We start from the raw sequence: 26745 nt of genomic DNA, 5'->3' as shown, positions 1-26745 counted from the left end.
TTTGGAGAAAGATTGTTGGTTGACCAATAAAATTATAAAAAATGACCTAAAAATTTAAGAAAATTAACCAATATTAAAAATATAAGTAAGTTTTGATAAGCACAAAAGGCATAACAGTTTGGGCATTATCTTAAAGAGAAGATTAAAAATTGATATATAAAAAATTAAAAAGTCATATATAAATTTATAAAATGCTAGTTTGAGTTATTAATATTTAAAAAGTAATCTATAAATATGAATGAATATTTATAAATAATAATATTTAAATTATTAAATATGAAAATATTTAATATTTTAGCAATATTTATTAAATTTTATTTTAATAATACTTTAAGGTATCCAATGCTCTTAGAAAAAGACTTTAGAGTACCTAGCGTTGAAAAAAAAAGAGTTTAGGAGTAAATTAACACTAAATAATATAATTAAAGTTTCACCTATTACTACACATGAGCCTCACGCACATGCCATATTTGTAAAAAAGGGTAAAATTAACAACCTCCTAATAGAAGGGCTTTTTTAGACCTCAAAAATATATTTTAGGAGGAAAATTTTTCTATTTAAGAATATAAAATATCCAACACTATAAGGATAATATTAAACTTTAACCTTAAATTATAAAAAGTAACCTTATTTTTTTTATTGTTGGCTTTGACATCCTTCTTTTCTCTCTTCTCCTAATTAACTATGCCAATCAAAGGTTTGTCTTTGAAAGTTGTTGAGATTTACCACATTCAACTAATTCCTCTAATTTCATGAATATTATTAATAATTGAACCTTGCAAAACTAAGAATATAATCATTTTTCAACAATAATCCGCAAATGAATAAAATTCAATCCAACTTATAAGATAGAGTGAAGTTGTGATACTACATAAAATAAAAGTTCCGACCTGCCGGATTCGAACCAGCGACCTAAGGATGACAGCTAGGATAAGCCCACTACAGTCCTCCGCTCTACCAACTGAGCTAAGGTCGGGAGATGACATTGCTGTCGCTGACTTATTATTACCTAATTCTTTTGTTAAAAAAAACTCTTTATTTAATAGATTATTTTACTCTAAAATAAATAAAAAATAATTTATTCAATAATAATATTTATAAAATAAATATAATGATTACATCTAAAAAGATTAAAAATATTTTATATTTTATAATATTTAATTTTTTAAAAAATATATTATATTTTTTAATAGACGAAGCATGTAACATCCATCTCACTCATCTATTTGTAGTTTTTGTTTTGGCCAGACATTTGTTTGTAGTTTGACAGAAGAATTCATAATTAACAAATGACCCCCGGAAATAAAAGGTGTCCGCAGATGAAATGCATAAATGAATACATACGAATTCTAAAACTAAATAAAATTATATGTTTTCTTAACATATTTCTTATTTTTCGCATTGCACTCCATTTCAAACAGTAGCGTGTGTCGCTAAAGTTTGGGATCCACTGATGAGCACGACGCGCTCATCATCCACACGACTGATTCTGACCTTTTATTTTATTTTAAAATAATCTCTATTACTAATTTTAAATTAATTTTTAAATATTTTATTTGTAAAAATAAAAATTATAATAATTTTTATTATTAAATGTAGACTGCCTTCAATGCTCATTAGATGATGAGTACTATAGTACACATCACTCCTAATAGAATTTAGATAATTTAGATTTAAATTTTTATTTTTATTTTATATTTATCAAAATACAAATTTATAAAAAAGATTAAATTTTTAATAAATCCATTGATCATTAATCTTATAATACATATTTAATTTGAACATTTTAATTTAATATAAATTTTTTATAGCTTTTATAAATTGATTATCCAAATATATTCTGGATAGTACATATATAATATAAACAATCTAATTTAATATTAATTTTTTTATAATTTTTACAAATTGGCTATCTTTATATATTTTTAATATTTCAAATTTAATAATATTTTTATCTTTTTTTAATTTTTATTTTCAAAAATATAATATTTAAGATATTTAAAAATTAATTAAAAATAAATGGCAGAAATTATTTTAAAATAAAATAAAGGGTCAAGATCATCCATGTAGGTGATGAGCATGGCAGAGAGCAAGGAATGCGAATCCCTAAATTTTGTGATGAATTATTTTTCCACAAGTCAGCGTGTGCAAAATTATTTTACTTTCATTTAATGGAACTCAACTTTTGCCATTTTGATGAAGGCACTTTATTTATTTATTTTATCTTTTTTCGAATAAAAAATTTATGACAAACTGCATACAAGAAGAGACTTAAGACCTCGTTTGATTGTTTCTTTGTCTAATTATATACTAACCTCCTACAATCTAAAGAGGCTCAGTGAAAGACTAAAAGTTAACATTTATGTCCGAATTCTATATGGCTAGTCAGTTTATGTAAATTTGTTGACTTTCTGACAACTAACAAGCCGGATGTACAATATTTTTAATATTTTGCTTAGCATTATGCATGAGATGCTACATTCATTGAATGAGTAGGGTCTTGTCGCTTGCATATTGATTTGGTCATTTTTTTTTTTGCCAGAATTTAGTCAAATCACTACCCACCACTACTTACTTGGTGAAAACATTTTTTTTTTTCCTTCCATCAAATTCTGGGACCTTCAAGAATTTTGCCAATCTTTGCTTCAATGATTGTAAAATATGAATTTAAGTATTTTCATGAACCTTCAAATAATAATTCCTTGCAAGCCACAAAATGGAATGTTACGAGAGGTTTTCCTTATTCTTTCAGTAATCCTATCCATATGAGTCTAGTTTATTCCTTTCGAATAACACTATATGATATCTTTTAAAAACATTGTTTGATTCAAAATATATAAAATTATATAGTTTTTATGATTTTTTTCAAGTATATCCCAACATTATTTTTTTTGGGAAAAAGTATGACATATTGAAGTTATTATTAAGATATTTATATGAGATATTTAATGAGAATATAATTAAAAACATATACAATTTTTTAAGAAATTAAAGTTTCATCTAATTTTTTTTAAAATCATGAAGTAGTTATCGATATTTTATGAAAAATATTTGAGAGTACTTAAACATCTTTTTATGGATGGAGAAGGTAATTTCCAACATATTTTTCTAGATGGAGAAGGTAATTTCCGACGAGGAAAGCTAAATTCTTTTGCTTCCCCACAAATAGAAGCAAACATCTAGTCACGAGGAGCTTTCCAACCAGGGTAAATGGGGCATTGAAATTGGTGATTTTTCTTTGGCATAGGGTAAGGAACTCAGTCCTTGACACTCCAACTTATCAAAGATTCCATTGCACTTTTCCTTTCCATTAGAGTTTTCTTTAAACCAAATATGATTCTTATGTGTTCGAGGGAAAAGTCTAGTAAATTTACTAATAAAAATTGATTTAGTTAGTAAGAATTTAATCCCAAAATCATAAGGTTATAAATTTAAACCATGTTAGTTGATGTGAAAATTTTGTTGATGAGAAATTATGAATATTTCTTTAAGCATTTTTTGGTGACATGCTTTAACATTAATAAGTTTTTAAAACTCAACTCATCTAATTTTTTGTCTATAAAAAATATAAAAAAGAAAACATTCGACTGGTGTAGAACTATTTTTGTTTTATTATTATGAGAATTGATATTTTGTAAAATGTGTTTTGAGAAAAAAAAAACTTGTTTGAATCATTGCTTTGAAAAATTATATCTAAAGACTAAAAAAAATATAAAAACTTGTTTGACAAATTGTTCTCATAATATGTTTTGAGAATAAAAGGAAAAAACTTGTTTGATTAACTTGTTTTGTATAATTAATATTGATATGATTTTTATAATTATTTAACATCTAAGTACCATTGTAATTAAATAATGCTGAGAAAATTCTCTAATAAAAGGGGCTCATATCAAGAAATATAATGACTAAAATTATTTAAATGCCATCATCATCAAATAATAAAAGGACCATTTCAACTGTGCTTATGGCCCTTCAAGTAACAAAGTTGAATTGCATACAACACAATAGTCTTAGAACAATACACCTCTAGTCCCGCAACTACATGTAGAGTAGTGGATTGCCTCTATAATTATTACTTAGTAAAAATAAAAAATCCTTTAAAATATTGTTAGTATAGCCATTGTTAATCTCTTCATCATTTTTCTATACAATGCTACTTTCTTCTCTAATCTTGAATTCAAGTGTCTACTTTCTACACAATGCATCCATTCAGACACCAAAGCAACAAAAAACAAATATATATGCTATACGGATTCCTCCAAGTTATAGAAAATATGTGAATACTTCGTATGCATCATTCAAAACTTTACTTTCAAAACATGGCTCTAGCATTCCATTCTATAAAAAACACCAAAACTTCCACTAATTTCAACCCATATCATTGTATATGCTCAACTGATCAATCATGGTCTAGTCAATATGCATGGAATGCATTGAATCAAAAAGTTCTATTTGATCATATTCAAAGAACAAATCCCAGGTGGCTTGAAGAATAAGTGTAAGAAAGTGAGTCTAACTTAAAAAAATTATCATAACTATAGAGAACACATTCTAGGTGGTTTGAAGAACAAATTCTAAAAGCTTCACAAATATTGATTTGAGAAAGAAAAAAGAATGAGGACAGAGAGAGAGAGAGAGAGTTCAGGAGATAGGAGGATTGTTTTGGTTTGAGTTATTTACCATAGTGCCATTAATGAAATCTATTATTCCTTGCCTCCTCTATTATTCTTTAGGATAATAAATCCAAAATATCTCATAGAAGTTCTCATTTTTTTACTCTCCATAACACAATTTGATTTTTCTTGTCTTTCAGAATATCTTACCAAAAACACCTCACCATGTAGGTTTTTTTCCCCCTCTTGCTTTTCTATTCTAAAAAAAACAAACAAGCCCCTTGTAATTTCTAATTTGTTTTTAGTTTTTCACATGTATCTTCTTATTATATATAATTCTTTTTGAGTTGCTGTCGTGTATCAAATATGAGCACTTCTTCTGGCAGTGATTTGAACCTGATCCACCATATTATGAGAAAGTAGCCGTTTCTGCTAAATTTAAGTTGCATTAGTTGAATTTTTGTTTTGTTGTCTATGCGTTATAGTAGTTCTCTTTGGGCTATTGTTTAGCCCAGGCGAGATCATAACAATAACCAGTGAGATAGACGGCTGGGAACATCCTATCACTCGGTTCTAGAAACAGCGAATCACACCTTCATTTCGTTTTTTGGACCGAGAAGCAAGAATCGCAACTTCATTACCGTATTCATATATTATTATCATATTATTCCTTTGTAAAGAAAACTCAGACCACCAAATTTGTTTCGACCTCCACCAATTCGAGAATTCCAATTTCCAATTTCTCTAACCTCATCCTCCTATTGCTCTGACGCTCTCCTCGAGCCTTTATCTTCCACGATATACTTACTCTTCATTCACTCTTTTACTTTCGTCCTTCATTCCTGCTTATCTTTCCCTGCCCTTCCCCTCTCTTTACTGTCGGAGAGAGCGAAGCGGCCCAGGTTAAGGGAAAGTCGAGCACTAACAGGTTTGTCTATGTATTCCTAACTTGTCATTTCTTAAAGAATTTTTTGTGGATTATTACGTATTCTAGGTTTTCGTAAATCGGACAATTACCATTTTTAGTCGTAATTTTTATTGTTTAGAACACATGGATGTGATTAGAAGTAAGTAGTTGTTTCATTCGTTTCTCTTTTTCTCTCTTCTTCTTCTTCTTCTTCTTTTGGAATTTTACTTGCTTGTAAGTCATCTGTTGGTTCAACCAGCAATTATAAAACCTATTTTTATGCTACAACTGCAAAGGTACTATCAATGAGAGTTTCAGTTATGTTTCCTATTCGGTTTGTTCTGTACTCTTGTATTGTTGGCTAGTTGCGGAAGCCTGTAAGATTTTGACAAAAGTACTTCTTTTGTCACTTAAATTTGGGGCCAGTTTCAATTCCAGGCCACGTGCCTTGTGTCCATTTTTCCCTACATTATCGTTGTCTTCCTAATTTACTAACACCATCCAAATTGTTCATTGAATTAGCTGACCTATGAAGTAAACATGAGTATGTTATAAATCGAAAAACGGCATTGTTTTTTTTTTTTTTTTTTCAAGGCATTTCCATCCTCTTCCTTTTCAGGCGTCTTAGGTCATATATTAGGCTGGCTGTTGATGTTTGCGACTTAATATTTGGTACTGAATCTCCTGCTGGCCACGGCTTCCAAATGACTAATTCTACTAACAATTTAGACTGCAATAGCTAATGTGATTCACATTGAGAATTTTTTATAACCATCTACCACTAAATTGACACAAAAATCGGAAACGAATTTGGAATTGGTTATTTCTATAAAAAAGTTATTAGCTAATTGTTTTTATTGGAGATGAATAATACAAAAAATGTATGTATTTGAACGCGCACGCACACTTGCATTTATTTATTTATGCTTGCATGCATGTATTATTGAGTCAATGTTCATGGAAAATTAAAGTGTGAGGTGCCCATAATAAAGGATAATATTTGTTGCGCTTTCCCTTTAAAATGGATCATTAAATGGGAAGTTAAAAAATCTGAATTTGAACGAAACATGTGCCCAAGATATTATATTTCATATTCAAACGTATCTGCCTACATCTTGTTTAGGAAGTGGTAGCGTTAATAAGATACAAAGGGTGAGGAGAATGACTTGAGAGGGGCCTTTATCAATTTCTGCATATCTACCACCTCATATTTATGATGATTGGACTGCCATTTATGTATTTCAGAGCAAGTCTTTTGGATTGTGAAATCTTTTGACCTAATTTCACTGTTTTGTTTTAATTAAATGATTTTTAAATTATTCATGTTTCCATCTTATTGTTTTGTGTGGCACACTGAACTGCTTCTCTCCTTTTAAGCCGTGCACTAAAACTCTAAAGCTATTTTCCTTCCATTGTTGTTCATATATTTTCAGTCCTTTTTTTTTTTTTTGAAAAATATGTAGCACATTAAATTTCAGTCCAATAGTTATACAGCGAGCTGAAGATTATGAACAATGCTTATTGATCAACTTATCCCCTTGTTGAAGGTATATTGGATGGCTGTTACACCTCTCGGAAGTACATCTGTTGCACAATGGGGAGTTCGTCCTCAATTTTTCTTGAGATCCTGTTTGACTGGCAATGGTGTGTCATCTAGATACAAGTGAGTCATTTGGTTGCATATTTCATTGGTAGAATGCAAGTAATAAATTGTATGTGGTTGGTAGTCCAGCTGGTTTGGATTACTGTTGACATGAATGTATATTAATGTGATGTTGCTTTTACATGTAATGATACACCGAGTTATTCAGGTCTTATGCATGCTTTAGGTTGATGCTCTCCTGTGACACTTTGGAGAATTGTGACTACTTTAACTTATTTTCTCTATCATATGAGCTGCAGTGAGAAGAGTGGAACATATAACTTTGAGTTCGATTAAGAGAGGTAGAGGAAGGCCTAAGAGAACACTCTTGGAAGTTGTTGAACGTGATCTCTTAATTAATAATATTTCTAAAAGCTTAATAAATGATAGAGCACAATGGCGTCTTGCAATCCATGTAACCGACCCCACCTAGTGGGATAAAGGCTTGTTGTTGTTGTTGTTGTTGTTGTTGTATGAGCTGCAGTGATATAACCATAATCTACGTGCAATTTAAGTTGTGAGTAATGGTAGTTACATTGTTCTGTTGTGGAGTCAGTAAGAAGCAGGGACTGTTATCTATCCTGTCTATGTTAACCTTTTGCTAATACCTTAATAGATGCCTCCAATAATGTAGCATAGTTCATTGAGCTGAAGTGTAATTTTTGTGAGTCATCATGTTTGCAGTGTTTCAAGCAGGGTTAGTTTTATGGCTTCTGTGAGTTCAAAGTTTTTGTCTGGGGGTTCCTTGCACCTCCTATTTGGCCTGGGTTCATCTCAAACATTACATCGACACAAGGGATCAAGGTTGATAGTTAGAGCAGATACAGTAAGTACCAGCTACTTAGACAACAATGAGTTTTTCTAGGGCTTTCCTATGTGCTTGCACATTATGAAAATATTTCTTTTCCTTTGAAGTGCATGACTCCTATAGGCTAGACTGAGTATTTACTACGTCTAAAAATTGCAGGATTACTATTCTCTCCTTGGGGTGTCAAGAAATGCCAGTAAATCTGAAATTAAGAGTGGTATATTCACATTAGCTCCTCTATTTTCAGACTACATGATTATATCTTAATCATTTTCCAATGTCAAATGATCTGCTTAAGTACATTTTATTTCTTTGTTATTAGTTATCCACTGATTTCATTGATCACCATTTTAGTATTGCAGTGGTTTCTATGTGAAGGAAACTAAATTACCACAGTGGGCTTCACTCTTTTTTCTGTTCACAAATAAATTATTTTTCCCCTTTTATAAGCTGAGAACTAGAGTAATGATATCAATCAGATGGTGAATATTGATGGAAGGTCTAATTGTGCTGAGTGAATATACAACAACAGCAGCAGCAAGCCTTATCCTGTTAGATGGGGTCTAATTGTGCTGAATACATATAAGAATAAATAATGCTTGCTTAGCACATCTTAAATTTTCAAATTGCTATTTATCCTAATACCCACCAAGTGGGATAAGACTTGATGCTGCTGCATATCCCAATACCAAATAACGTACGGGTGTGATTTTCCATATCAAAGATCTCAAAAGTGAAATTAATTGCAATGTTGATACCTTGATTTCTTCTATTTTATTGTATGGTGATGCTTTTGTACATAACCAATATTTACTTAGTGTTTTTGGTATATTTTTGACATTACAGCTTATCGTAAACTTGCTCGGAATTATCACCCAGACGTGAACAAGTTAGTTTATCTTCTTCTTTACTTTGTACATATCTTCATGGCCTCCTGTACCTTGTTCCTTCCTCTTATTTTCTTTTGTTTGTATTCCCCCTTTTATGTTTCTATGATGAATCTTAGCCTCTTGACTCTGAAATTAGGATCCTTGATTCATTGAATACAACTATGCTACTGATAGATAAGGGTCTTTGCCTTATTGGCCATCTTCTATCAGATGAATTTAAAGAACAAGGAAAATGGTTTTAATGATGCCTTAGAAATGCTCCTTTGTTTAATTTTTGATGGACAATCCTTCAAGCTTTTAATGGTATTAAGTGTTAACTTTCAAATCTAATGATGCCCTGAGCTTGGCTTCTTTCTTTGTGAGCATATGTGCATCCACATGTTGATATCCCATCTTGGTACTGTTGATGGACGCTTAACAGATCTAGGTTCTTTTTCCTATGCCTTCTGAAATCATAAAATGACATTCATTCTAGCTATTAAAATCTTCCATTTTATGACTTCATTGCTGCTTTAGAAATGTAGCAGCTTGTTAGCCCCCTTTAGCTGTTGCTTTTAATATAGATTCTACAAACAACGAGGTTCTAATTTCATCCCTTTCTTCTCTTGCCTAGTAAAGATCTGAAAACCTATTCCATATATCTCTCTCTATGATCATGACTGATTAGATTCATTGTCAGTTAATATTCAAATTTCAAATTACACAACTTTTGATATCTTGCAATTCAGCGTATAAATGGTCATTCATGTATGACTTTCTCTTCAAATAACGCTTATGCTTTAGATGAAATGTGTCCTGAAATGGAATTGGGGGTCTAGGCTATGGGATTGTTGGTAAAGATGGCCTATGTTGGTATCATTTGCAGGGCAATTTGCTTGTTATTAATAGGGCAGGTTATAGATGTAGCTCAGTGCAATGGTTTCTCACAACATGGGTAGCATTGCAACTTTCATTTAACTTCATTCTGGGAGCTACTTGTGCGATGCTGTGGCTCAGGTAACTGGCTGGCCCTGCATATGAATAAGGTGAAAACAACCCTGATTTAAGTGATTTTGCAAAGATGATAGCTGAAGATTCTTTACCCATCCTTGGACAATCAGTATTGAAAGATTCGGTACTTTTCATCCATATCAGGAGCATGAGAAGGGGCAATGTTTTCTTACGCTCTTGATGTGGTTTATGAACAAATGGGAACCTCAAGATGCAGAGGAAATTGAAGAATTGCATAATGATGATTACTATTATGATTTTGCATTCGATGAATAGGAATTGGTTTATTTATCTTAGGCTATAAGTTTACTATGCCCTATTAATAAGTATAGCAGTATGGAGCTTTAATCTATTAGAGATGGCTCTTATGTGCGACTCAGGAATTTTCACTGTGACGTTTGTCCTTCTGTCGAAGCACTTCCTTGCAAACACCTCAAGTTCAAATTGAATTGGGATTAATGTGAATGACAGTTCTGCAAGTTCAAACACTTTTGTTTGGTTGGTAAACATCATTCACTTTTGTTTGTGCTGCAGAGAAGCTGGAGCAGAACAGAAATTTAAGGAAATCAGCAATGCATATGAGGTACAAATACACGTTCATGTTACTGGATTGAACTCTGATAGTCCTTATGTGTGTCTGGTGTTAAGTGGCCTCATGTGAGTTTAATTTTGTTGCAGGTCTTATCAGATGATGAGAAGAGATCCATATATGACACATACGGAGAGGCTGGGCTTAAAGGTTCTGGAATGGGCATGGGAGTAAGTTACTGAATATTTTTGTGGGAATTTTGTGTTTTTTATATTCCTGCTTCTCAAGAATGGTTTATTCTGTTGTGACAGGATTTCAGTAATCCTTTTGATCTGTTTGAGACGCTGTTTGAGGGCATGGGCATGAATCGTGGCATGAACAACAGAGGCTCTTGGAATGGAGCTGTTGATGGTGAAGATGAGTACTACAGTCTTGTCTTGAACTTTAAAGAAGCAGTTTTTGGAGTAGAAAAAGAGATGGAGACAAGCCGCCTAGAGAATTGTGGAGCTTGCAATGGTACCGGGGCTAAGCCAGGGACCTCGCCAACCAGATGTAGCACCTGTGGAGGCCAAGGCCGGGTTGTCTCATCAACCAGGACACCCTTGGGTATTTTCCAGCAGTCAATGACATGCTCTGCATGTAATGGAACTGGAGAAATTTCAACACCTTGCAATGCATGTTCTGGGGATGGCCGAGTGAGGAGAACAAAGCGGATTAGTCTGAAAGTCCCAGCTGGTGTGGACTCTGGTAGCCGTTTAAGGGTCCGAAATGAAGGGAATGCTGGAAGACGAGGTGGTTCTCCGGGTGACCTCTTTGTTGTCATTGAAGTCATTCCAGATCCTGTCCTTAAGCGTGATGACACTAACATCCTATACACTTGCAAGGTGTCATACACTGATGCTATATTGGGAACGATAATCAAGGTTCCTACCGTAGATGGAACGGTTGATTTAAAAATCCCAGCTGGGACCCAACCCAACACGACCCTCGTCATGGCAAAGAAAGGTGTTCCCTTTCTGAATAAAAGCAATATGAGGGGTGATCAATTGGTTCGTGTGCAAGTTGAAATACCTAAGAGACTGAACAGTGAAGAGAGGAAGCTTATTGAGGAGCTTGCTGATTTAAGCAAAGGCAAGGCTGCCGCAACTAGGAGATAATATGCTGTGGGGACCTATATTTCCATATGATGTATTCTTAACCCCATAAATATGATTCTCCTGGTGCATGCAACTTTATTCACAGTGACACTTCCCGTGGTGGACTTGTTCGTAGATGTTTGAAATGTAGAGTTGTGCTGGGAATAAGAAAGAAAAACAAAAGAAAAGAAAAAAGAATTGTGGGTTCGTGAAACATGTGTTGGTAGTGTAGGCATAGCCGTATAGTTCTTGTTAGACGGAGGCCGAGGTTGTAGAGTAGAAACTAGGTTTCTAATGGTTCATTGGAAAGGTTTGGAACATTGTAGGCTTCTTTTAGTTGTCTTCTTTCTTTGGGTTATAAGTCATATCTGGGATGCATTGTCATGTCTAGATTAAATTTGTGATGTTCTTTGATAATTTTGAATCAAATAAACACTTTCTCGAATGGATATTATTTTCCCGTTTTTATCGGAACCTCATCTCAATCTTCGCGGTCATGCTTGCAGGAATAAACTAATTTTTTTGTTCATGTCAGGAGAAGAACATATTTGTGAGCATTTGGGGTAGAGGATCGCACCACGTTGTGTTATCAAATATTTCTTTTTGTCCTGTTTATAAATTACTTTTAACATATTTTATTGAAATTAAGAAAAATTTTAAATAACATTAATTCTGCCTTAATATTCAACAAATATCCATTTGTACCCCTTAATAATTTTTTTAGTATTTAATAAATGCAAAAACGTAAAAATAAATATAAAAAATAGTGAAATATCTTATAAATATGATTAAAATTAATCTTCTCTTGTTGTCCTATAAATAGGACCAATGGAGCACATACATAACTTGCCACCTGTTTGCTGTCATTCATTCATACTTAGTGCCTTTGTTTGAAACGTGTATTCTCGTATGGAAAATTAATATTGAAGTTTTAGAGTCCGTTTGGTATGTGGAAAATTGGCCAATGGAAAATCCATCAGATGGTGCGTCTGGGTGGAAGAAAATTTCACTTTTAATTTTTTCATTGGAGCTAACATTCTTTCTTTTTCTTGTTTTAATTGTGCATAGGTATTATCTTATTAGAGACAATCTTATTTAAAATATAGTTGAGCATTGAATTATGCCTATTGTTTGTAGAGGAATGTTTATTTATTACTCTTTCCGTTCCAAACTATAGGCCATTTTTGAAGGAGTTTTTCCGTCTCAAAATATAAGACAGTTTGGGTAGATTAATGTTTCATCAAAATGTTCTAATTTCAATATTACTTTTTCTATCTCTATAATTAATTTCTATCCCTTCTTTTTTTAATGTATTAAATAATAGGTATTTTTAAAAGTTTATATTTTAGTTTTGAAAAGATAAGATTATTAAGTGCATTTAATGAGATTTATTGATATGTGAAATTTTGTTTAAAAATGTCTTATAATTTGAAATGGAGGGATTATTATTATTATGAAAACAAGGGGTAGAAGCACATTACAATTTACACCACAGAGTAATCTATGAGGAATACAGGTCCTATTCAATCTTCCTTGATGATATCCAGTATTCCCGCTGTAGAGACTCATTTTAGTAAGTGTGTGAGCACAGCGATTGCCTTCTCTATACACATGGTCAAATTGATTCATCAGTTTTAGAATCTTCATTGAAATCATAAAGCATCCGTCAATGTTGTTCTTCCTCTGTAGTGCCTCAATAATTTGTTTTGCATCACATTCAACCTCCCAACTTTCTAAAGCCAATGTCCCAGCAAAGTTGCAGTCCATCCAATATACCTCAAGCTTCAGCCATTATACTTCCACACATGCCCATATTATGAGAGAAGCCTCTCAGACACTCCCCATTATCTCCTCTAATCACTTCTCCACATCCAGCTAATCCGTCCTGAATTCTTAGGTCATCTGTATTAAGTTTGCACCAACCTGTTTCGGGTATTTTCCGCTTTGTCCGAATAATTTTGTTGGTGAAAAAAATCGTTTAGTTGGTGCTAGGCATGCTAGAGATTCAAACAGTCTCAAAGCCGTTGAGAAGACTTCTATTAATGGAAAATGGGCTTTTAGGGTCCTTCATTACAATTTTTCCGGATGCTAAGATGGAAGTTAAATACAATGGAAAGATAAATTGCATTAAATAAAAAGGGTGCACGATTTAATATTGGCTACAACTAGGATGTAAAGGCTAATGGATTGCTAGTAAATAAAAAAGATAAAAGTTGTCAAAAATCACTGGGTTCAACGGCATAAGCTTTTCACTCTGAATCAATGCGTTGTAGGTTCTATCTCCTGTGGGCTTAAAAATGGGTGGGAATTAAATTAAATAGTTGTGCGTGAGAGTTAATTAGAAGTGCTGTGTACTACGTGTTGGAAGGGTGAGTGTTACATAGGTGTGGAACTCCTTTCTTTACAAGAAAAGGGTTAGATAGGTTAAAAAAATTTAAAAAAAAAAATGAAAGATAAAAGCTAAAGTCAAGTTAGAAATAAAAAGCACAACACTATGTTTAAGAGCACTGTTGAGTATTATAATTGATGCATGTTCATCATGATTGATGATGATAATAGATTGGAGGGAGTCTCCCTTGTTGACTTGGTGTTCAAGTTACTTCACTTGCCCAATTCTTTTGTTTTTAGGAAGTATCTCCCCATGTTGGCCACTTCCCTGTATTTTGAGTAGTGGTTTTGACCTAGTAAATAAAGCTTTTAGAATTTTCTTAATTATTATCCTTTTAATTATTTTGAAGGTCTTTTAAATTGAGTTGGATTTTAACCTCAAAATTTATATTTTTGGTGTAAACAAATCTTCATCTCTTTCTCTTGGGACACCTCCTCCCAGTTAAAATACTAACTTCTTAAAAATATTTACATCTTTTCATTTGTAATTTTTAAGAGTTTATAGTAACATGTGCAAAGTTTTTAAATATAAAGCATTTAAAGACAATGAATATATAAATAAAACAAAAGAAGGGTATAAATGAAAAAACAAATGTAAAATTTACCTAATACCCCCATATTTTAGATTAAGAGCTTTTAAAAAACTACATATATATTGTGGTTCGAAAATGGTATTCTATGTCCACACATTCTAATGTCCTTTGCAAGAAAGCATTCCATCCTGTTGATGTTTCCTCTAGATTATGTAAGAACCTGATGGATCTAGTCTTGTTTCGTTTGGTCGCACCAGAGAGATGTTTATCTGATTGTCTGCAAAGTGCACGTTGATGACTGACTGTAACAAATTTGCTTGTTGGAGCAGCGGAAATGAAAAAGTTGGGGTGAGAGAGGCTCGAACTCTCGACCTCAGGATTACTCAGAAAGCTATGAGACCTACGCGCTAGCCAACTGCGCCACCACCCCGCTGTTGATTTGTTATGATCTGTATGAATACTACTAGACATATGCATATTCAGAAGTTCATTTGCCAAAACGACAGTTCACCTCCAGTCCAGAGTCTCCTTTGCCTAAGATTCTGTTCAAGCGCATGCATATGTATGTGTTTTCCGCTTCAGTTGTTAACTTTCTTCAGTTAAATTATCGTTTTTCAACTTTTCATGGTGCATTTACATTGGAAAATTTCAACATAAAAGAATTTAAATTATTATGAAAAATTTAACTCAAATCTAAATCTAAATTCCCATTAACCTATGAAAAATTTAACTCAAATTTAGATCTAAATTCCCATTAACCTAAGCCAAACACAACAAAATTAAATAATTCATACTCAACTTTCGTTTAAATTTCCTTAGCAAAGGAGAAAACCATGAACAATGCAAAAGGACAAAACTATAACAGCAATAGAGTTTATCAGTTTTTGGACCATTACAGCTTTAATTAGGAAACTCTATATTAGAGCCTAGCCTTCTCGTTAACACAAGAAAGATTCTGGACATACATGCCAAAACTAAAGCTCATCAACAATGAAGAAGAGCCTTTTTGATGAAGGTATTGAAATCATGAAAGGAAGATCCTCCAGTATCAGTAGCTTCCATTGCCTTCTTCCTCCACTCCACTGCTCTCTCCTTCGCTTCCCTTCCTTTCACTCCCTCCATCATCTCCCTCACCAGCCCTGCAACTTCCTCCCTTTTCACATCTTCCTTCACCTGAACTTAAAAAGGACAACACTATTTTGATTGGACATATCCATAACAAAAGCTCATGATTTTATGGATTTATCATAATTACCTCCATTCCTATCTTCCAATGTGTACAAGCATATCTGCAATTTGTCTGTTGCTCAGCAAAAAATGGCCAGCAAATCATAGGAACGCCTCCACATAAAGCTTCCGTCATCGAGTTCCATCCACAATGCGTCAAGAACAGTCCAATTGATGGATGAGTAAGAACCTTCTCCTGACGACACCAGCTTGTGATGTAACCTCTTTCCTTAATCTCATCACAGAACTGCTTCGGCAAAATCGCTGATTCACCCATCAGCACATCAGACCTTATTATCCACAAAAATGGACGCTTGCTGTTTGCTAAGCCCCAAGCAAATTCCTTCAAGTGATTCTCTGACATGACGGTCCAACTTCCATAATTTACGTACAACACCGAACCGGGTTCCCATTTCTCAAGCCAGTTCAGACACTCCGAGTCTTCTTTCCTCAAGTTTGGTCGTATGGAGGTCAGGTGGTTTTCAGGAACATGTCTGAGTAACAATGGAAGAGGGCCGATGGTGTATATGTCGGGACGAAACTTGGCTCTGATAGCTTCGAGGACTTGAGATTCCAGGTCGTGGAAAGTGTTGATGATGATTGAAGGAGATTTCAAGCAGTTTTGTGTTTCTGCTCGTAGGAAGTCGAACATTGTCTCGTTAATGTCGGTGGTTCTGATAAAACTTGGCATGTCCTTGAGTCTCATGTTTGTCATCCCAGGAATCCAATCTACAGGCAAGTCCAGTGCGCTTTCGGTAATGGATTCAGGGTCTACAACAAGATGAGAAATTGCTACTTGTGAATGTTGGAATTTTCTGTATGGGTTCACAAGATTGTTTTATTGATTTGCTAAGATGGGTTAACTAGTGGTTCCTAAAATATTACATCCCTGGCCCCCTCCAGGAGAAGGTTTTGTTAAGCTTAACACTGATGCTTTTGTTAGAAGGGACCAAAAGCAGTGCTTGTGGTGGAGTAATTAGAAATCATAAAGGTGATTGGTTGAAAGGTTTTTGCAGCAGGAATAATCCCAGCCCTCCTACTACAGCAGAGTTGTTTGGAATCAAGCTTGGGTTGGACCTATGTTGGAATCAAGCTCTAAGAAAGATTGAAGTGGGCAGTGGTACTATAGAAGCTTTGAATCTGATTTTGCGTGGTAATGTTGCTGACCATCCTTTCCATGGTGAGATTCTAGACATTAGAAACTTACTTTTGAGATTGGCTAGTTATTTTTTGTATTAATATTAGAGAGCCCATAAATATGCAAATTTCTTAGATAGAGCTTCTCATGATTTAGACTATCCTTGTTGGACTTTTGATCATCCATCACCAAGGTGGTGGATGATGAGAGGATTTCTTAGACTATTTTTTTTTTTTAATGTTTGTTTGTGGTTTTTTTTTTTGGGCCAACGTTAAGTTTTTTGTGGTTGATTTTAATGTTGAACTTCTATTTCAATATGTTTCTTTTATTCATAAAAAAGAAAAAAATTACATCCCTATAGTTTTATGTATCATATACTTGTTGGACTAAATACATTATCCATTGTACTTGATTAGCAAGTGAAGTCTGGGCCATTAATCTTAAGCCTCTTGAGGGCGAGGCCAGTAAGAATTATTATTATTATTATTTTTTGATAGAAAGTAAGAATTATTAAATAGGTTATTAGGTCCTCTTTAAAACCCAAACTCAATGCGTACTTTCCTACAAAAAACCGTATAACTCTGAAAGGGTATAGAGAGGAAGACCTATGTTGACTAGCTCAATATGACTTAGCAATTACAGTCCGATCAGATGCGCAATTCTAATTTATATGTTGTTTAGTTTATTATCACGCACATACATTAGGTCCCTATCTAATATTTTAATTAATTTTGCAGTGAATTCAGCTTGTTTTCAATGTAATGTAGATAAAGAGTATCTTATATTTGAGTCTGAGGGGAAGTATGAATTTTCATAATTAATGAAAAAGAATATTATATATTATACACAAGATTATGAAATTTTCATACCCTCTAGTCCATATGTAATCTGATCTCTGTGCGTGCAGTGTTTCTTGTAAACTTGAATATGTGTCTGTGTGGACTGTGGACGGAAAAAAAAAAAAAAATCCGTTTCCTTGTAACAGAATCGACGTGAAGAGAGGATGAGAAGTCAAGACAGGACAGGAATATGAACAAAATTTCAACACAGGATTGAATTGAGACTTAAAAATTGGACAGCAAAGGATCTCCTCAAAATAAATAAATAAAACAAAATTCATATTGATTTAATTAAAACATTTTACTTACAAAAATGAAATCCAAAATTAAATAAAAATAAAAATTACATTCATTTCCCTAATAAAAAATGAATTACGCACAAGTCCCAGCCGCATGTAAATACTAAAATTTCATTTTTAAACATTAAATATGATTGACTAAATAAATAATTAATTTTTTTATATCCAACTTGATTCTAATTATCCTAGATAAAACTATAAAGACTTCATCCTTATATTCACAATAATATACTCCTTTGTAGTTTGTACCACAATTAAAGGTATTTGTAACCACTTTATAGTTTTAAAAAAATGTTAAGAACCTTAATCTCTTTAAAAAAATGATATTTTAATAATTATACTTTCATTAAATATATTATGTAAGTATATTAATAATGAAAATTAAAACTTAGATACATCTTTTTTTTCCAAAAATAAAAAGAAATGAAGTATAGGTATATTTTAAAAAAATAATTATAAAAATTATCTAATATTTGATAATTTAGACTAAGATTTTAGAAGATGTTCGATGCGAGTATATTATTTTCATAAATTATAAAAAATAAAATAAAAATAAATTATGGACATATATGAAATCTACAATGTATATTAATAATGGGTTAGAGTATAAATTTAATTTTTGTTTTGTTTTGTTTTTTTTTTTTAAGAAATGCAATTGATATCTTTCGCTTGTTCTGCTCTTCTGTGAATTTCTGAATGTTCACAGGTTCTTTTCTGAATCCTTTGACTTGGGACAGCCACAGTGTTTAGAAATCGGACAAGTGAGGGGCAGAAGAAGAAGCTCAGGCAAAGCAGTGACGAAGAGGAAGAGAGAAGACGAGGAAGCCATGGTCTGTCAAAGATCCTTCGACGCTATGATCGGATGAAGAGGACAGCCAAACAATGAACACTTTTTTTTTTTAATTTTTTTAAAATAGCCATGAAAGACAGCTTAAAAAAAAAAAAAAAACTGACATGTGGCTGCCAACATAACATCCGAATCTATTAATGTTTTGTACTATTTCTAAAAATGTCGGACGACATTATGTTTGTGATTACTTTAGAACATTAATTACAGTTCTGGGAAAATTTTGGAAGTAGAACAATAAAACTCATTTATCATCAAATTCTATGTAATATGTACCCAACTGCCATCTAGCAAGGGACGTGTCTTGAAGAAGGAAAGTAAAAGAAGTACCTCTGAAAGGAACAATGCCTCTGTGAATAGGAGCATCGAATTGGAGATAGGCCATGAAGCCACAAGCAGAGGCAGTCCAAAACTGAACTTCTGGTATTCCTAATTCTTCCGCAACTTCGATCGCAAAGCTCATCACCCCATCTGCTATGATGCACCTCACCGCACCGAATCCTCCTCCTTCCTTCTGCATCCTCTTCACCAGCTCCTTGAACGGCTTCGAGCAGTTCTTCCTCATCGCCTCACACAGCTCCGTCACGTCCGGGTTCACGTCCCGACCCGACCGAGGAAGCCCGTCGGGTATCGTCTCTACCCGAAAACCCCGCAAGGCTTTTGCGAAGTCGGGTCCTAAGGACCGGACGAGGCGCATGTGATACGACGCCGTGTCCACCATGGTTATGTTGAAACCCTTCCAATGGAGGAGTTTGACCAGTTGCATAAAAGGGCTTACGTGGCCTTGCGCCGAGAACGGAACACAGACTGCATGTGGCTTCCCGGCACTCATTTTCTGGCTTGATTTTATATTTTCAAGGAAAGAATCAAGAAAGATGAAACTATATCTATGTATGCTGATCTTGTCTTTGATGTATAGTATCTGTATCTCTATGACTATGATGAAGATCAATGTCTAAATAGATGAAAATATGGAACCAGTGATAAAGATGGTTGGATTAAGCGGGAGTCACCTAATTTTTAATAGGCAAGATGGAGAGTTCAGACATCATGAATGGAAAAAAAAAAAAAAATTCGCAGCTAACTACAATTTTGATTTTGACTCCATATAGTAATCCTTCTGATTTTAAATGTTGCAGCTGGTTGGAGAGTTTGCTTTGATAATATTTCAATCTCATTTGTTTTTCGTATTTATTATTTTTCTCTCAATCCATTTTGATTGCAACGTGTGCAATGCATCCTCTAATCTTTATTATAAATCATTTCCAATCATATCTTATAAACTACGAAAATATGGTTAACTTATTAAATTTATCTTAAAATTTTAAAAATATTTCATCTTTGCCTCTATTGAAGAAAAAGAAAAACACAACATTCAAGGAGCTACATAGAATCACTAAATTAAAATTAAGTCTCTTTTTATTAATTTGCTAAGGGTAAAATTAAAAAAATGTTCATTAATAACTGGAGAATGTACTCCCTACAGACCAAAATATAGGATATTAAAAACTAATTTATGGTTCTAAAAAAAATGTTTGTTGAAACTTTAATTTTTTTAAAAAAATTTACATCTTTTTAATTTTATTTCATTAAATACCATATATAAGTGCTTTGATAATGATAATTAAAATTTTAATGCATTCTTTTTTCAAAAAGAGAAAATATAACATAGAAATATAGTTAAAAAATAATTATAAAAGTTATCTAATACTCTATATTTTAGATCAAGCAATACTTTTAAAAAATGCTTTTTATTGTAGTTTGGAGGGAGTAACTTATATTTAAAACCAAGAAATTATCTTCTAGACAACCGAATAATCAATAGGATAGTTTCCAATATAAACGATTGAAAGGAGGGATAAAAGACATCAACACACATTTTTTTGCAAATTAAAGAACTAACTTAACTAATTCTTTTAGTTCAGTCATCCGGTTCACAAGAGAGGATAACAAATATTTAATAATTATTCCCTTTGATTCAAAATATAATCTTGATGAACCAACAAAGGTTTGTCTAGTTGGTAAAAAATTGATTCATAATATATAAGGATATAAGATTAAGTCCTATTATTGATATAAGGATTTTATTAGTGAATAATATGTAAAAATTTCTATAAATACTATTTAAGCCTAGAGACATCCTTTGACCCTGATGAGCCTTAAGGACTTGACTCACCTAAATTTTTGGTAATAAAAAAATTACAATCTTGATGAGGAAATATTTTATTTTATTATATATGTCTTTTTAGAAGTTTAAAACAATATCAATTAATATTTTCTTTATTATATATTTATTCTAATAACTTTAATTTATTCGACATAATAATTAGAGACAAGTGTAATGATATTTTAATATATTAAATACATTTCTTAATTCATATATTTAAACTTGAGATTTATAGTTTGAAAGTGAGAGAATACAAAATTAATTTTGAAAAACATGCCCACCCCATTTTTCAATCTGGAGAGGCCGCATCGTTGTTTGTCTTTTCTCTTGACTAGAGAGCCACATCACTATTCATTTTTTGAAAATGAGGCGGCTTGATTAATTAAGGGTTGAGTCACATCTAAATACTTCTGCACATTATAATATCTGTATTATTGAAGGAATGCGGACACAAAAGGGGGGAAAAAAAACATTGATGATCGTATGGATGAAGACCCTACACGATACAAAGCGTGTGATACAGCAGTACGGAGTAAACGCCACAATAGCAAGGAACTTCCGGCAATTTTTGCTTAGTGCTGGCCACCGCCATCAGCGTCATTAACACCATCTAAATCCTTCCTTAGCCACGCCATGCTTCAGAGCAGAGATGAAAATGCTGATAGACCCGGCTTTTTAGTGCCTAATCCTTATGAGCCCGCCCTTAAAGGCTTGAGTTTTGAAACCTGATTTTCTAAATTTTAATAGTACTGTTGGAGGAGCAATTTTAAAAAAGTTAATGTTCATACTGATTCATTAAAATTTTTGGCGCTAATCTAATCTGAATACAATCTGAACCATCTTCTTAATGACACAATAAAAAAGATCAGATGCCTCGTCATGAAGGATTGGATTATCACCTTCAATCATGCATTTAAAAAATTCAACAAATGTATAGACTGACTTATTCGACATGCTACGAACAATAGTACTAACATTTTAATTTTTGATATTTCACCCTTAGGGTGCCGTATTTTTATGGGACTTGATTTGACTTAATTTTTTTTCTGCACAGCTTGCTGTGACTTTGTATTAAAAAAAAAATTAATAGTATTTTGAGGCATGACTCTTATTGATGGGATTCAAGATTAAGCTTAGAAGCTGGTTTAAAAAAAATAAAAAAATTAATATTATAATTTAATGTTATTTTTTAAAAAATAATTTAATTCAACATCATAATTTCATTTTAAAATTTAACATAAACTAAATCAAGGTTCATATCAACTAAAAAATAAATAAAAGATTTAAAAGCTTAAATACATATTAGTTGGTGCTATCATAATTCACAACAAAGTTTAAGAAACAAAATAAATGAGCCATATTGATATAATCATCACAGGATAAGATGAGAAATTAAAATTTTCAAATCAAGTTGAAATCTTATAAGCAAGTATCAAATTAAAATTTCAAACAACCATGACCTAAAAAAAGGTCTATGCAAGAAGAAAAATTACTTGAGAGTAAAAGAGTAAAAAAAACTAAAGCAATTGGATACTGAGAGAGAGATGTCAATTTTAGAGACACTGAGTTAAGAGATGAGAGAAAAAAGTGAGTCGAGAGACTAAGAGAGTTAGAGGGCTGGCGGAGCGATGAGAGAGAGAGGCAAGATAACTAGATAAAAGGAGAGGGTGAGAGAGAGATCGAGTTGAGAGACAAAGAGAGTTGGAGAATTTGAAATGATTTAATATTTAGGATTTTTTTTTTCATTTACCAAATGGCGCGTTTCAAGAAACAAGGGAAAAAATTGAACAAGGTTTGAATGGTTGCTTGGGTCCAAGTCTTTTTTTTTCAAGACTTATTAGGTTAGATTTAAAAGTTTGGTTACCCTAAAAACCTCATATTTTTTCAGCTCGAACTCTTATTTAAATAAGATTTTTAGGTTGATCATCTAAGCTCAACTCTTATTTTTAATTTTACTTCAAAATGCATTATTAGCTATTAAAATTTTCCTGTGTAATCCGCTCGTGGAACCTTAAAAATGAACAAAATTATGGATACATTCATTACATGTCCTGAGACCAGCAGAGAGAAACAGAGAGAATGTGTGGAGATGATTCATATCGTTCATGTAAATCCTCACGGAAGCTCTTCATTTTTTATTTCATCAACATCTTTTTTATGTTTATTATATTTTTTATGCTTTTAAATAAAAATATTAAAAAATTGTTTTGTATTTCAAAATAATTTTTATTTATCTTGTTATATTTTTTTATTAATGAATTCAAAGTAAAATCAGATAAGAGAAAAATATATTTCATATTTTGGCTAAAAAAAAAAGAGTTACTCCCTTTGTTTAAAAATGTAAAACATTTTTTAAGAGATTAGATGTTCAAAAATGTAAAATATTTTGAGTCTTTTAATGTGTAATCATTATCTTTTTTTTTTAAATGCCCTATTGAATAGATTATTTTATTTTTTTTAAGGTGAAACACTTTATTAAATAGGGATAAATATAGAAAGATATAAATAATTTAAAAAATAAGCAACTACTTTGTTAAAGGAGTGATATCCAATTAAAAATATCTTACATTTTTAAATAAAGGGAGTAATTAAATTTGTTTTGAATGAACTAATTTATGTATATTATTTGATTAAAACTTTCACATTTTTGGGCCACGAATGAAAATATCTCATTTAAAACAGCTTATATTTGTAAAATAATTCAATTTATAGCATCACAGTTGTATTAATGAATATAAAATTTTCATAATTTAATCATACCTTCAAACATTTAAAATTTAATCTTTAATATAAAATAAGTAAGATTATTGAAGCACAAATTTGAAAATCAATTTGAATAATTTTTTTTTTCTCTTGAAAAAGCATATTGTTTTAAGACTGGTTAACTAGGGTTTCATTATTACTAATGACCATGGCTGTTAGTTAATTGGAAAACCTCATCTGGATGTCTCATAGTCAAACTATAGGTGCTCTTGCCGGATTAATCATATAATATAGATGTAATATGTAGCCTGGACTCCCTTGCTACCAAATACATATCCTATTAATAGTAGTTTTAAATTTGTTACAAGATATTTATTTTACTAGCAAAATTGGATTAAAAATCTTGAAGTAAGATCTAATGATACAAATATTTTTTTTTTGGGGGGGGGGCACTTCAGATTGGAATTAACATAACCTTTTCTTTTGGCCAAAAACTGGAATTAACATAATTAAAGACAAAATCTTGCATGTAAGAACTCAAGTTTATGCATAAAAATCGACCAAGAGACCGAAGACTTTGGATATGAGTACACCACATTCAATATATACATTCGGACCTATACTTTCATTCACAAAGCATCATATTTATCAAACTTAAATTTACGAAAAACATTTATCAGGTACACTCTAGATTGGCATCATGTATGACTGTTTTTGGGTGTTTGCATACTCCTTTAATGCCCTAGAGGACACAGACATCCCAAATTCATTACGGATTTCGGGTGTTTATTGCCCTCTTTGCTGCTACTTCTAATTCCCAAGATCTCAGCCCTTCATTTTAGTTAATAGTTAGAGAAATTTCATCCAATTCCCTCAAATAAAAGGTTGAGATTTTGAGCAATTGAGGGAGCAGCAAAGAGGACATCAGGCATCCCAAATTCTAACTGATACAATATGGCTCCGAATGAAACTTTAAGTGATGTGATCCTATGTGGCGACTTAGTTGGCATCCAACTTATCATCCTAGGTGGCATTCAAATTGGCGTCCTATGTGGCAAAGAAGTCCTAGATGACAATATATGTGGCAATCAAATCCTACATGGCAACCATGTCTTAGGTGGCATGCTATGTCATCTAGTCACCTACAGGCAAGTCATCCAAGTAGAGGAAACTCAAGGGAAGATATTCGTAATCAAGAGGTTATAATGTGTTGTGGAAGCCCAAATCACCATATTAAAGGCCTAACACATAAGTATACACTTGGAGGAGGTAAATTGGGTAATAAACTTGCACATTTAAGCCCAAATACGCATACCCTAATTTGCCATGGGAATTCATGAGCGTGAATAGTACTGGAAAGAGTCTTAATGGGCATAATGAAGACTTACATGGAAGTATCTAGGCATTCCCTTTTTCATAAAAAGAGCATCTTCAAGTGACTTTAATCCTTTATCAGCAAAGACAAAGAAACAATTATGGGGTGGAAAGGGAGATTTCTGAACTAGGCTGGACGTACCACCTTGCTCAAAGCTATTATTTCTACCATGCCAAGCTGCTATATGCAAAGTATGCTTATTTCTAAGAAAGTACTAGTTGACATTGAAAAGCTCAGCAGAGGATTTATATGATACGGAAAAGAGCAAAAAATACACCTCCTTGCTTGGGATAAATTGTTAACAAGAAGGTTGATGGTGGCCTGGGAGTTAAAAGGCTAAGAAGACAATGTGAAGCTTACGTTTTGAAGTTGTGCTGGTCTTTAGTGACTCAACCTCATAAACTTTGGGTTCAAGCACTTAAGGAAAAATATAACTCTGGTAATGAAAGGATCCCTTGAGTGGTGAAAGAAAGAAAAACTTCTTTGACCTAGAGAAGTGTTGTTATGGTCTTGGATAACTTCAGAGCAGGCCTTGGAACTAGAAAGGTTGTGACAAAAATACCTTATTTTGGATGATGTTTGGTCTAGTGTTAATACCAGTTTAATAGCTTCCACTCCAAACCTTACGGGGCTAGTGGATTTGGAGGAGAAGATGACTGATTACATTCTGCTGTCGAGGGACTAGGACAAGTCAAAGCTGAATGTTCTGCTCCCTCATAATGTTGTGAACACACTGACTTGCACTACTCCAAGAGTTAACTTGAGTGAGAGAGAGTATTTCATTTGGAAGCTTGCTGATGATGATTATTTTTCTATTAGATCTACCTACCCTTTTTCAAATGCAGGTTTGTCAAGGGATGCAACATCCGATTGGAGTTTAATCTAGAGCTTTAAAGTACCAAAAAAAAAAAAAGAATGTTTTTATGGCTTACAGCTCATCAAGCTATGCATACTTCAAAACTGAGACATCATAAGAGACTTGCTGAATTAGACATGTGTCATCAAGGTTGTGCATACATAGAAGATGAAATCCATCTGTTTAGAGAATGTGAAGCAGTGAAGACTACTTAAGAACAATTAGTTGACAATGAGCAGTGGATAAATTTCAACAATGGGAATATTCATCAATGGCTCAAATGGAATTTGGTGAATGAATCTGGCGAACCCCAAATAAAAAGCATACCATGGAGACTTCTATTTACTTATGTCCGCTAGGAACTATGGGTAAATAGGTGTAATTCAGTTTTTAGGAAATGATGTATATGATGTGCAACATATTGCCAAAACCTGTGTACACAAAGCGGTCCAAGATGAGAAACTTTTTGGAGAGGCTTTATGTACGAGAAGGAAATACTTCCCCTCACTTGCTGCTAGATCAGAGAGTAACAAGTGCTTATAGGCTTGATGTACTTGGAGAAATCACAAGTGGAGGTCGAGGTACTGGTGTGAGCATCATTTGGAATAGTGCTGAGGCATGGGAGGTGGGTTTTTTCAACAATGACTTGTACGGTTCTAGTGAAGTTATTGTCCTTAATGCATTGTTGCTAGGTTTGCAACTCTGCTGGGCCAAGGGGTACCATGCTATTAAAGCAAGAGTTCATTGTGCTTAAAGTTACGACATGATTACTAGATTTTCTGAAGTTCATTGACCTTGTCCGTCAATCTTAACCGACATTAGGGAGATCATGCTACGGGATTGGTGTTTCTCTTTTAT

At 32.8% G+C, this 26745-nt stretch overlaps 2 protein-coding genes and 2 non-coding genes across 5 annotated transcripts; 1 reads left to right on the top strand and 3 right to left on the bottom strand.

Moving 5' to 3' along the window:
- Positions 1-884: 884 nt before the first annotated feature.
- TRNAY-GUA (transfer RNA tyrosine (anticodon GUA)) lies at positions 885-976 on the bottom strand. Its single transcript is given in 2 exon segments — positions 885-920; positions 940-976. It is a non-coding gene; the product is annotated as a tRNA-Tyr (tRNA).
- A 4312-nt stretch (positions 977-5288) lies between these two features.
- Positions 5289-11964, top strand: LOC129309110 (chaperone protein dnaJ A6, chloroplastic-like). Its single transcript, XM_054950493.1, has 8 exons — positions 5289-5541; positions 7068-7183; positions 7847-7988; positions 8130-8187; positions 8817-8859; positions 10385-10433; positions 10529-10609; positions 10691-11964. Exons 2-8 carry the CDS (start codon positions 7077-7079, stop codon positions 11534-11536), a joined length of 1326 nt encoding a protein of 441 aa, XP_054806468.1. The 5' UTR covers positions 5289-5541; positions 7068-7076; the 3' UTR covers positions 11537-11964.
- Positions 11965-14780: 2816 nt separating this feature from the next.
- TRNAM-CAU (transfer RNA methionine (anticodon CAU)) lies at positions 14781-14866 on the bottom strand. The gene is given in 2 exon segments: positions 14781-14816; positions 14829-14866. It is a non-coding gene; the product is annotated as a tRNA-Met (tRNA).
- A 330-nt stretch (positions 14867-15196) lies between these two features.
- LOC129308029 (linamarin synthase 2-like) lies at positions 15197-19827 on the bottom strand. Of its 2 annotated transcripts, none has more exons than XM_054948992.1 (3): positions 19117-19826; positions 15692-16434; positions 15197-15609 (listed from the first exon to the last, which is right to left on the bottom strand). In XM_054948992.1, exons 1-3 carry the CDS (start codon positions 19616-19618, stop codon positions 15421-15423), a joined length of 1434 nt encoding a protein of 477 aa, XP_054804967.1. In that variant the 5' UTR covers positions 19619-19826; the 3' UTR covers positions 15197-15420. The 2 variants fall into 2 exon arrangements, with proteins under 2 accessions (XP_054804967.1, XP_054804968.1); XM_054948993.1 differs by having other exon boundaries at positions 15471-15614; positions 19117-19827.
- Between the last annotated feature and the right edge of the window lie 6918 nt (positions 19828-26745).

This window comes from Prosopis cineraria, unplaced genomic scaffold (genome assembly GCF_029017545.1).
Source record: "Prosopis cineraria cultivar Desert tree isolate PC_DT_omini unplaced genomic scaffold, ASM2901754v1 PC4, whole genome shotgun sequence".
Taxonomy (NCBI): domain Eukaryota; kingdom Viridiplantae; phylum Streptophyta; class Magnoliopsida; order Fabales; family Fabaceae; genus Prosopis; species Prosopis cineraria.
Note: the sequence above shows the minus strand (reverse complement) of the source record. Positions and strands in the feature narration are given on the sequence as shown.